This window comes from Nelumbo lutea, chromosome 2 (assembly GCF_056320005.1).
Source record: "Nelumbo lutea isolate HS-2025 chromosome 2, American lotus-T2T, whole genome shotgun sequence".
Classification (NCBI taxonomy): domain Eukaryota; kingdom Viridiplantae; phylum Streptophyta; class Magnoliopsida; order Proteales; family Nelumbonaceae; genus Nelumbo; species Nelumbo lutea.
In genome coordinates this window covers 8173663-8186033 of record NC_142685.1, presented here as the reverse complement: position 1 = coordinate 8186033, position 12371 = coordinate 8173663, and the positions used below count along the sequence as shown (strand labels likewise).

The 12371-nt window shown below is 37.4% G+C and overlaps 1 protein-coding gene across 1 annotated transcript; it reads left to right on the top strand.

Moving 5' to 3' along the window:
• The first annotated feature begins 6216 nt into the window (after window positions 1–6216).
• LOC148868398 (patatin-like protein 6) lies at window positions 6217–12045 on the top strand. Its single transcript, XM_088972464.1, has 3 exons — window positions 6217–8441; window positions 9691–9970; window positions 11248–12045. The coding sequence occupies exons 1-2, from the start codon at window positions 7320–7322 to the stop codon at window positions 9958–9960; spliced, it is 1392 nt and encodes a 463-aa protein (XP_088828590.1). The 5' UTR covers window positions 6217–7319; the 3' UTR covers window positions 9961–9970; window positions 11248–12045.
• Window positions 12046–12371: the final 326 nt, after the last annotated feature.

Genomic DNA, 12371 nt, shown 5'->3' with positions numbered 1-12371 from the left:
TTTGAGGAGGGGCGCGGCCCTTTAATTGTCTTGGACTAGTGGAGCAAGCAACTGCGAAGGTGGTCGATTGCTTTTCTTTCTATTTTATTTATCAAATGAAAAATGAGGAAAGGGATTTTATTTATTCTAATACATTTAGATATATCCAAATTCCATGATTAGATATACCCAGATCCCTTAAACCTTTTCGGATTTTTTGAAAGTAGGGGGTGCAAATGGATGGGGTCATGATTAGATACGGTCCGAGATTCGACCATATTTGGTCAAAATCGTATCACTTCTGTTTGGATCTTTGGATTGTGTGATAGGATCCAATCAGAAAATTTGGATCGGACTCGGAATACCCATATCTCACATAAGAAGATCCGATACATATTATATACTTATAAATATATATGATACATATATATGTAATTTATTTATTTATAAAATTATTATATTATTTATTTTTTATAAACATATATGATGAAAATAATTAAAAAATACTTGTATTTTTCTTTATTTAAATTAGTATATTTTATTTTTCTTTTTAAAAAAATTATTAATTTTTGAAGAAAACAAGTCAAATCGGATAAGATCCAACTTACCGATAGGATTCGAATTCAAATAAAGTCCTATCAGATCAGATCCGACATGAATAATGTCAAATCAGATTCAAATATACCCTAATTCAAATCCGATCCGACCCATTTTGCATCCTACTAAAAGGTTTTAAATCTTTCCTCAACTTTAACATGCGCTTAAACCTCCCCTTAAATTGTTAATATAAGTAATGTTTAGTATTTGTTTTTGTATGGGATAAATAAATCGTTGCTGGGTGATGAGGGGTTTAAGGGCATTTTATTTTTGTTGAAGATATAAGTATATTATATTCAATTAAAGGTTTAAAGGTATTTGTCATTAAACATTTTGATTATTTTATATAAGGGTGAAATTAGCATTATAATCGATTTGAAAATATATCCAATCGAATCAATGTATATCTGAATTCGATTCAATTATGCCAAAACCGATTCCAAATTTGGATTTTTGAATATCGTTTAATGACCTTTATCCCCAAAGAGTAGAGGAGATTTAAGGACATGTCAATGTTGAGGGGAGGTTTTAACTTTTAAGACATTTTCAGAAAAAACAAGGGGAGGTTTAAGGGATTTACCCTTTGCACATTGACTTCATTGCAGGTTATTTAATATACTTCGTGAATAATTATTAGTAATTAGTAGTTACATGTAGAGGTGTAATGTGGGCCGGGTCGGGCCGGCACAGCATGGCCTACGGGCAGCTCGTGAACTGGCAAGGGCCATGCCACCCTCTTCGTTGAAAAATTTGGGGGTCGGCCTAACACGGCCCACGGCCCGACCCTACCAAGCTAGGCCACAAGACGGGTCTTAGGCCTATGTTGAACCATCTAGGCTGATTTTTTCACTTTTCTTTTTGTTTTTTTTTTTTTGAAAATTTTGATTTCTTTTCTAAGTAAAAGTGTAAAACTAAAATATTTAACTTTTATTTGAGCTTTGGTAACTATATGAAAAAATTAAGAAATGAGAAATCTAACACATAAATGAAAAAAAAATGATTAACCAAATAAGAATGATGGAATAACAAATTATAAGAAAACTATAAATTTTATTTCATTAAATTTGAATGATACAAATTACGAAGCATACAATGATTGGATACTTGGATGAATGAGATATGAAAATGGAATATATTAATAAAATATAAAATATACAATATAGTCACAAATTAAAAATACAAAATTATATTGTTAAAAAAATAGTAAATAAATAAAATAAAATTAAAACAAAAATTACAATAATTAAAAATAAATAAATAATTCTATACAACTAGTCAACTATTGTTCATGAATTATGACTTTCATCATCTACTTCGAATGAAATATATGGTGTAGTGTCATGCCATCATTTGTTTTGTAATCTATCTTTTGCTTCCAACCAATCCTTAAAGCAGATGCACATCTCTATACTTTCATCGTTCATGTAGCTTCCTTGTCGTCCAACACCTTGATACTTGCACTAAAACAAGACTCTGATGGAATTGTAGACACCGGAGGAGTTAGTAGATCGCGTGCCATGGCAACGACAACTGGATAATTTTTTGAATGTTCATTATACCAGGTTAAAAATATCAAAATTATTTGTTCCCTCACCTAAACTAGAAAAAAATTGCTTGTAAATAAAAGTTAAGTTCAGTAAATGAGCTTAATTGTTGTAGAAATAGCAGATTCTTGCATTCTACTTATTAAATAAAAAAGTTTTCTCTTATACTAATGGACTCAAGATTATAAGTAAAAGATGTTGTATAAGTTGTAGGATTATTTCTTACTACTTCATATTCATATAAACTATACATTTCAAATAATAAATTATTAATTTATTATTTTTTATTTATAATTTCAATAGTTACATTTTCGCAATACATTTCAAGTAAAATATCTAAATCATCTTTCATAATCCTATGATATAATATTGTAGCTAAGCAATAAATAGGAGAAATGTTCTCCCAATATCTAAATCATCTTTCAATTAATCATCATTAATTGATAAGGTAAATTACAACTAATTGGATAATAAATACCTGATAATTCATTAATTGCATCATAAAAATATTTTAGAATGTCTCTTATACAAATTGCCATTTCCCAATCTTCCTCAAATATAATATAATTAGGCATTTTTGCATTATAAAAATCGATAAGAATTTGTTTATGAGAAATACAACTTCTCTAACATAGCATAGGTATAATTCCATCTATGTTTAACATCTAATATAAAATGTTTATATTTTAAATCATAATTTTGACATAGATATTTAAATTATTGTTTTTTTGCCCCTGAACTTTTAATATATATAATACAATTTCTAATTTTAGAAATATGAGTAGAAATAATATTTAAAACATCTTGAATACGTAAATTTAGGATGTGACATGCACATTTGATATGAAATAATTTACCATTTAAATATGGTTTTAATTGAGATTTTAAAATATTTATTGCAAAATCATTATTGCTGGCATTATCAATAATAGAAAATAATTTATTCTCAATTCTATAAGCATGTAAAATATTTAAAATGCTTGCAGCAATAACTATGCAAGTATGTGGCCATTCAAGCCTAGTAAAACTTAAAATTCTTTTATTTAAAAGCCAATTCTCATCAATAAAATGGCCCATAACACAAATGTAACTTATGTTAAATTTAGAAGTCCAAACATCAGAAGTAATTGCAACTTTAGAATTAAGATTTGGTAACAAATAAATTAAATTTTGTTTATTTGAATAAAAAAATTTTAAAGCATCCGATCTAATAATATTTCTATAAACTTTTTTATATTGTGGATTTACACAATTACGAAACCATTTTTCAAGTTTAGTATCTTCAACTAACAAGAATGGTTGTTTTGAATGTACAATGTATTTTGCTAATTCTCGTATCATTTTTTTCTTGTGAATATTTAAATGTACTAAACCCCCCTCCCAATTTGTGTTTGTGTTGTTTCTCTCCCTTCTTCTTCTTCTTCTTCTTCTTCTTCTTCTTCTTTCTCATGTGTAAGCAAATGTCTGATCAAATGGCTAGTACCACCCTTGCTACAATAACTAAAGTATTTTCTACATTTTTGGCAAACTACTATTTTTCCCTTCCCCTCAAAATCCTCTACTTTTAATATTTTCTAAATCGGACTTCTCAACTTAAAGGCCCTCTTTTTCTCTCTCCTAGTATCAGTACCAGGGGTGAAAGTTCCATCAATATCAATGGCATCAGTACTATCACTATCATGATGCGATTGAATATTGTCAATAGTGAACATGTTGGGGAATTGGTTTTGGGAAGAGTCTGCCATTTTTTTTAATTATGAGAAAATGACAATTAATTTAACTGGACTTACCCAGATTGTCGGTTTAGAATCCCAACTTGATTTCAATGGTTGAAGCCTTTCAACGTTCAAGCCTCCCAAATTGCTAACTTGAGTTGGTTGACCATGTCTTCCTTTTGTTGAAACTTCAATAAAGTTGAGAATTTGAGTATCAGATAATCAGCCAATCAGACTATCAGAGTTCACTCAGATTGCAAAGAATGTATGTGTGTGTGTGTGTGTGTGTGTGAGAGAGAGAGAGAGAGAGAAAGAAAAGAAAAGAGATTAAGAGAATTATTGAATTGGTGTGATATGAGAATGGTGGAGGATAAGGCTATTTATAGGAATTGAAAATAATCCAATTGCCCAAAATACCGTAAAAACTAGTTTTTTTTAGTTATTGGGAGGGGTATTTTGGTCATTGTAAAGTTATTTATAACTTTACCGAAAATGCCATAAACTATTTGTTATATAGCTATTGGGGGGCATTTATGTCATTTTGTTCTCCCCATAAGAAAATACATAAATACCCCCTATATAGCTATTAGGGGTTATTTATGTCACCCCCTCCCAAAAAAAAAGTTGAAACTAGCCATTGGGTGGGGGGGGGGTCCCCAACAGCTAGTTTTCAGATGGGCCAAGCGCGTCCCGCTACGGGCTGTGCCAACCTGTGGACTTTGAACCCTAGGCCCAGCATGGCACGAACCATCATGCCGGGTCTGACATAACCCGTGGACTATCGTGCCATGCTGTATCAAGACGGGCCGCAGGGGCGACTCTGATTTACATCTCTAGTTACATGAAATTCAACATAGTACATTTTAGAGTAAATTGCTTCAACCTGCCCTTAAGTTTTGGACCGTTATTAAAACCACTCTTGTAACTTGTTAATTGCAATTAGCTCCTTTGAGCTTTTTGACATAATTGCAAATAAACCTCTCTGTTAGAATTCTTTGACAAGATGCATGAAAATGTCAAAATACCGATAAGGATATTATTGAGGTTTGTTTATATAGCAAACACAATACAAATTTTATGGAAAAAAAAAGAGTTTAACTTTCAAATTTACATTTGAGCGAGGAAATTTTAGAAAATAAACCAATTTTAGAATAACTATTAGAAGAATTTGGGGTAATAATTGATATGAAGAGAAAAACTGAAAAATAAATATATTGGTCAAAAGTGATTGGATGGATATCTTGATCATTTTCATGCCTCTTATTATTAATAGAGTGGGTTTGCAACTGTAATTTACGCTAAGGCTATGTTTGGAAGGAGTACAGATTACAAAATCTTATATTTTGTATATTTATATTTATATTCTTTCTAAACCGAGCCTAAATTGTAATTTATCCTAATAGATAATTATAATTAACAAACTTTAGAAGAACTTTTAACAATTTACCGTACCCAATTGGAATACCTTCACCCGATCAATTTAAACCCACGCAACGAACGGAAACATCCAGGGGTTTTCAATCTGCCACCGCCTACCGAGTGGTTGGGTTAGGTCAGAAATTGTCACCGCTAATTGTGTTGGAGTTACGGCATTCAACAGAGTGGGTTGTCATTGACATATAGTCCAGATCCACACCCGTATCCAATGGGTTCAAAATCCTCTTATAAAATATCTTTATTTATAAACAAATCCGATCTGAATCCCAAAGCAAGGATCCAAATACAGGTTGGATGTTGGCAAACTTGTATATTTCTGTAGGTTGCCAACCCCAAACGAATATGAATTTAAAGAAACCCGCTCTAGGGTCTGCATCTGCATCCAAATCCACCCCCAATTCATTTGGCTCAAGTGCAAAGGAATAAAGATGTGAGTTAAACAAATCCGCTCCACATTCGACCCGTTTTACCCCGGTTAGATGCTGAAAATTAAGGAGGAATGGACGAATGGAATGGTGAGATAAAATCAGCCCTTAAAAAATTGCCCTGATAGCTTTTCACAGCACATCTCCGCCGTATATTGGAAACATCTTGTAGATGGCTGATTTGAACTCTCAAATGGTGCGTCGAGGAGGGGAGGGGTTGGCTGACTGCCTTGCCGCTTCGCCTGCTCCCCACTCCCCTCCCGGTTCCCCAGTCAATCACCTGGATCTACGTCAGCATATGCTGGGTCCCATAAATCAACATTTTCATCGACGAAATTTGCATATTGACCGTCGATCTCGTATACGCAGTGGAGTTGGCGACGGATATTTATCTTCACCACCATATTTGGAGCCACGGCAGCAACTGAGCAACCGTCGGTGACGTTGTAAATCCGAGCATCAGGGCATGTATACCACGGACCACGGTTAATAAATAATGACCATGTTAATGCGAGCGACAGAGAGAGAGAGGATAGACGATTCCATAAACGTCCAAGCTGGGGCGAGCTCATGTACCCAAAAAAAAAAAAATATCGAAGCTCTTCGGGTTTTAAAAGCTAGCAGACATGCTCTGCAAGTCCTGCGCTTTTGCCTTGGTTGCGTCCTTTGGTTTTTTGGTTTAAACCTTGCTGTAGTTCTGGCGTGCTCTGATAAAGGGGGAGAGAGAGTGAAGGCCCTTAACCGGAGAGGAACAAGTCCTGAAAGAACGAGTTAATAAAGGGACAGACGGAAGGGAGAAATAGGAGGTAGTCCAAAGGTCTTCTTGTTCAACGAGGTTTTCTGCTTCTTGATAGTTAAAGATTGATCGGTAATAGAATATAAATGATTTACAGAGAAAATAGAGTTTATTCTTCGACAGCTTGACAATTGCAGACGAATGAACCATTAGTATTATCACGGTCTTTTGGAGCTTTAATAGGGCACAAGTTTCAACGGCGAGATTTCTTATCGAAGTTTTGTGGAGAGGAGAAAATAGGAATTAAGAAGCTAAAATCTGCGAGAATCAATGACGGGATGATGGTTGAAACAAGATCCTGCACAAGTACCTCGGAGCGAGATCTTTGAGGCAAGCATATCCACCGAGGTATTTCACCACTGAGGCAAAATCTGCAACTAATTCTCGGACTACCAAAGTTTCCAAAGGTGTTTTGCAGTTCAACAGGGATACTCAAAGCAAAAGGTAAAGATAGTCGAGCTTATAAATAAAATCTGGTTGAATTCTTAAAAAGAAAAAAATAAGGGGAGAGAGAGAGAGAGTCGCAACTTGAATGCTGATATCCACAGCAGTACCTAAGGCATTTAGGGTTTGAGTGTTTGACGCAAGGGGTTGAAACTTGAAAAACCTACGGCACCGGAGAAAACAAGAGTTCGGTAAGCGTTAACACCATGTCAACAAGGAGCTAAGTTTGAAATGGTCTCTGGTACTGATAGCATGCAAAGTAGTTACTTCCAATAGTAAGATCAAAGATTGTAGTGAAAGAAATAGAAAAAGAAAAGGATTGAATCAAGGTATGCAATTAATAATCTTCCTTTAATTGTTTTCGTTCTTCTATTTTACGGAAATGGCTTGTAATCCATCGGAAATGCAAGAACCGAGCATCGATACCGATAAGCTTAGTTATGAGATCTTCTCTATTCTGGAAAGTAATTTTCTCTTCGGCTACGACGATCAGAAACTCTGGATTCCCAAACAGATCGCTCCAGCCACAGAAACAAAATCCGAGACTACATCTCCGGCAACCACCGGTAACGGCGTGGGGGCGATCAAGAATCAGAGAGGTAAGGTCTGCATTCTTAGCATTGATGGCGGAGGAATGAGAGGGATCCTCTCAGGAAAAGCCCTAGCTTACCTAGAACAAGCTCTCAAGACCAAATCCGGAAATCCAGACGCAAGAATAGCAGATTATTTTGACGTTGCCGCTGGAACAGGCTTCGGAGGGATTTTCACGGCGATGCTCTTTGCCACCAAGGGCGATAACCGACCCATTTTCCGGGCGGAGGAGACGTGGAAGTTCTTAGCAGAACAGGGGAGGCGTTTTTATCGATCTTCCTCTGGTTCATTCTCCGGCGGGGGTTTTATACGGCGATTCTTCAAGGGTGGAGCCGGCGGTTCAACTAGTTCATCGACAGCCGGGCTAGAGAAGGCGATGAAGGAGGTGTTTACGGATAAAGGCCGCAGTCTAACGCTAAAAGACACACTGAAGCCCGTTTTGATGCCTTGTTACGATCTCTCGAGCTCAGCTCCGTTTCTCTTCTCCAGAGCCGATGCGCTGGAGACGGACAGCTATGACTTCTGGCTCTGGGAGGTCTGTCGAGCAACGTCGGCCGAGCCGGCCATGTTCGAACCGGTGGCCATGCGATCAATTGACGGCCATACTCGGTGCGTGGCGGTCGACGGTGGATTGGCGATGAGCAACCCGGCGGCGGCAGCGATAACCCACGTGTTACACAACAAGCATGAGTTCCCGTTCGTGCGAGGAGTGGAGGACTTGATGGTGTTGTCTCTGGGGTGTGGTCAACTTCTGGAGGGCAGCTACGAGTACGAGCAGGTCAAAGGGTGGAAAGGAAAGGAGTGGGCGCGGCCAATTACTCGAATTGCTGGCGACGGTGCCGCCGATTTGGTTGACCACGCCGTGGCGATGGCATTCGGCCAGAGCCGTAGCAGCAATTACGTTCGTATACAGGTATGCGTATTTCTGTGATCAAAACGATCTACACGGGAGTCTAACGTTCGCCGTTTCGGTGAATGCTTTATCTCTTGGTTATTAATTTCTTTTTCACATTTCGGTTTCGCTTTTTAGTTCCAGTGGGACGAAACGGGGTTGCCGGCCGTTGTCTAACCTGCGCTATATCGTTTTTACTGCAAATAACCTGCGCATCCCGCTTGGTATCCCTGTTACGTCTGCCTCAGTTTTAGGGAATTGGGGAGTTATTCTTGATAGAGTCGTGAATGTGCCAAGAGTGTTGTGCTGATAGAATCGGGAAAATGGATTTTGTTGTAGACTTTGTACAGCGGGGCGTTTCCAGCCATATATGGCCTTCTGCAGATTGCAGAGGACAACACTCAATAGGCCAAAGTTAACACCTGACCATTAGCGTATTTCTATTGGTCCACGCCCAGGGCGATGAATTCCACGTGATAGTTTGGCAAAGGGTTTAGCCGGAATTTCTTTCCTTATTTTTGTTTCCGGTTTTCTAGTTTCTATTAATTGTTACATTTGCTTGCTTTCTAGCAGGAGAGCCTGAAACCATTAATGTTGTTTTCCCTTCTTTTTATACGAGAAGACGAGAAGGGAAAGGCATTTTCCGTTATTCGTATGGTTTAGGGAAGAATAGACGACGATGGGTGACTGTTTAGTAGCTAACAAAACTACAAAAGAGCCAAAGAGGACGAAAACGCGGTTTCACTGGTGTCATTAATGGTGTATAATGTTCATTTTCAGGTTTTGCCATTTTCCGTAGTATTTGTGTCCAATTACTTTTACTTTTTCTATTTTTTACTTCTGGTATAGTGTGCCCCTCCCCTTGTTCTTCTTGGCTTTAACTTTTTAGGCAGAGCTGTAGATGAGAGGGGAGGGGATTTCCCTCCGGCTGAAAGGGAACAAAGTAGGTAGTTCGAGCTATGGTGGTGGTTCTTTGTTCATTCCAAGTTACCGACAAAAAGGGGACATCGTTTTTTCACTTCACTCTACACTCTTCATAGTCTTCACATTTTCTGTCAAATGTGTCGTTAAAATACTTATAACGCGAACTGTGACTCAGTTTTGCATTACCCGCCCGATTAGTTTCGGTTTCAAACCCGTATCCTGTACCACGAGGTTGTTGAGATTGATTACAGGAGATTGCATCAGTAATGCAACTTCAAAAGTTGATGGTATGAACCCATTTTTTCTTCTTGGATTTCATAACTTGTTCGTTATTGTTGCATTACAGGCAAATGGATCGGGTTTGGGTCCTTTTGGGGCAAATGTGGATTCTGACTCAAGTCCCAGCAATGTGAAGATGCTAATCGGAGTGGCAGAAGAGATGCTTAAACAGAAGAATGTTGAGTCGATTCTTTTCGGCGGCAAGAGAATCGGGGAGCAAAGCAATTTCGAGAAACTAGATTGGTTTGCTGGAGAACTCGTGCTGGAGCATCAGAGGAGGAGTTGCAGAATAGCTCCCACTGTGGCATTCAAGCAAGTTACACCAAAACCCACCTAAAATAAACTAGGTAAGCATGTCCTCGTTTATTTATTTATTTTTTTAATTCTGTAATCATATATAATAATTTATTTGATTCTTTGACGAATGTATCTTAGAAGAGCACAAACTTTTATTTATTAAAATTCCCCTTAATTTTATAAATAATAAAATTCGTTTAGAGAGAGAGAGAGAGGATTCAGGAAAGGCTACAATCACAGGGGAGGATGTTTGTACAAATATTTCATGTTATTTTTCTGCATCGCGGGATACTTCCGTCATTTTATTCCGGGTGCAAACAACCGGTTGTTGCAGGGAACCTGTGAAGCTGGGGCTGGAAATTCGTGATGCTGTCGGCCTACCGACAGGGCTTATCAGGAACGGGTGGGGATTATTTAGTCATTTAACGATAGGAATAGAGAGTAGGGTGGGGCTTATCAGGAAAGGGTGGGGATTATTTAGGCATTTAATAAATAGTGTTTATATAAACGCGAACAGAGATCATGATGGTGCATTGCCTACCCAAAGGCTACTGCCCTGACCCTGAGAGTAATAGAGAGGTTGAGGCATCATGTTTTCTGACTTGTTCATGGTCGGGATTTTAGGCAGTAACATACCCCACCCTCAAAAGAGCCCTATGATCATTGTTCCATTTGACTCTTGTGTTAGTTCTTTTCAAATAAAATCTCGGTCTACGAGACACATACACACCCATAGAAGGGAGTGCGTGTGCGTCCTGGCCTCCTCGGTTCACAAATCCGCTACTCAATAGTCAATACTCATTCAGTGCGTCTGCGTCCTTGTGTTCGGTTTTCTATCTTCTTTTTGCTTTGTTGCTCCTATGTTTGTTTAACGGAATTTTCTTTGACAAAAAAAAAAAAAAAAATCAGTGGATTCATCCTTTTGGGAAAAATTGCCTCTGTCTTTTCTTCTATTGAGTTGCTGCAAATTCAGTCTTTTGTCCCAAAAGAGTTATTACAGTTTACATATAATATATAGATGTATTTTCCCTTCTTGATCTTTAGTTGTTGGCAATTTGCTATGGAAAAAGCAAGATTATTTTGTCATTTCACGTAAGAACCAAATGCAGTGAATGATGAATGATTATTTACTCCGTACACTCCCAAGCCCCTCCAAGCACGTGCTGTCCTCAGTAGTAACTGGGTAAAAGCAGAGAAACTTAAAACTATAATGGCAGTGTTAAAGAAGTAGAACTATTTGCTTAGATGCTATTTTTAAAATAAAATATCCATCTATTTTGTTTTCTCAATGATTTTCACCCAATATATTTTGTTCTTTGGTACGCAGGTGAAAAAAAAAAAAGAAAAAGAAAAGAAATATAACAGCTTTTACTTTAACGAGGGAGAAGGGGAGAAAAGATGAGGACAAGAAGTCGGGGGAATTGAGATTTGAAAGAGCACTTGGTTAAAAGAAAAGGTAGGAGATCTCGTTGGGATTTTTTGCCTGCTAGAGGACCGGCAATTGTGGTGTCCACAGTCCACTCTACCTTTGGGACTTCCCGTGCGCTCTCTCTCTCTCTCTCTCATTCGGTTTTCTTCATTCTTCTTTGGGTTTTGTAGTCAAATTAAATGAGGTTTGCCTTCAAGTGGGATTTAAGGGCAACCTGTTCCTTGCGACCCATACCTACTCTTTCATGTCTTTTTTCTTTCATCCTATCCTTTACCTTTTCACGTCATTATATCCAAAAACTTGAATGTGGGCACTGTGGGGTACTTAAGTTTTCAAAGAAACAGGAAGAAACAAAAAAAAAGAAAAGAAAAGAAAATACGTATCCCACAAGCCCCAAAATTTTCTTTGGTTGGTGGATATTTTTTCTTCAATACAATATTTATATTTTGTAGCGGTGGAGAAGGAATAGAGTCTGGGATCTTTTTCAGCAGGCAACCATATCTTGATTAGAGGTGTTGATGGATGTTTGATGTACGAAGCTTTTCAGGGGATGGGGCCAACATTGGAGGTGAGGCGAACCATTTTCATTTAGCCTTTATCAAGCCTTTAACGGGCCCTATGCAATTTATTAGTTTCTCACATGTTCATCATCTTATGATTGCTCAAGAAGGAAACCCTCTTTCTCTCTCTCTCTCACATTCCTTAGGAATCGCTTACAGAGCTTCTTCTTGTGCTTCTCTCTCCAACACATACAATGACAAACGTACCGCCTCCTTTTTATTGTGCTTGCAAATTGGGTAATTGACAGTGGGTCGCTGTGAAATTAATGGAATCCGTGCGTACCATGCCATAGTTATAAAATTAAACTTGAACTTTGTACCAAAAAAAAAAATAAATAAATAAACTTGAACTAGTTTGGGTATTTTGTGTTGATTCGGTAAAATTAACTCTCAATAATTTGTTTTTTCTCAAACAATGCTTTGTGAGGTTTTGTCCATAGGAGCTGCAGTACCGATAGCTGG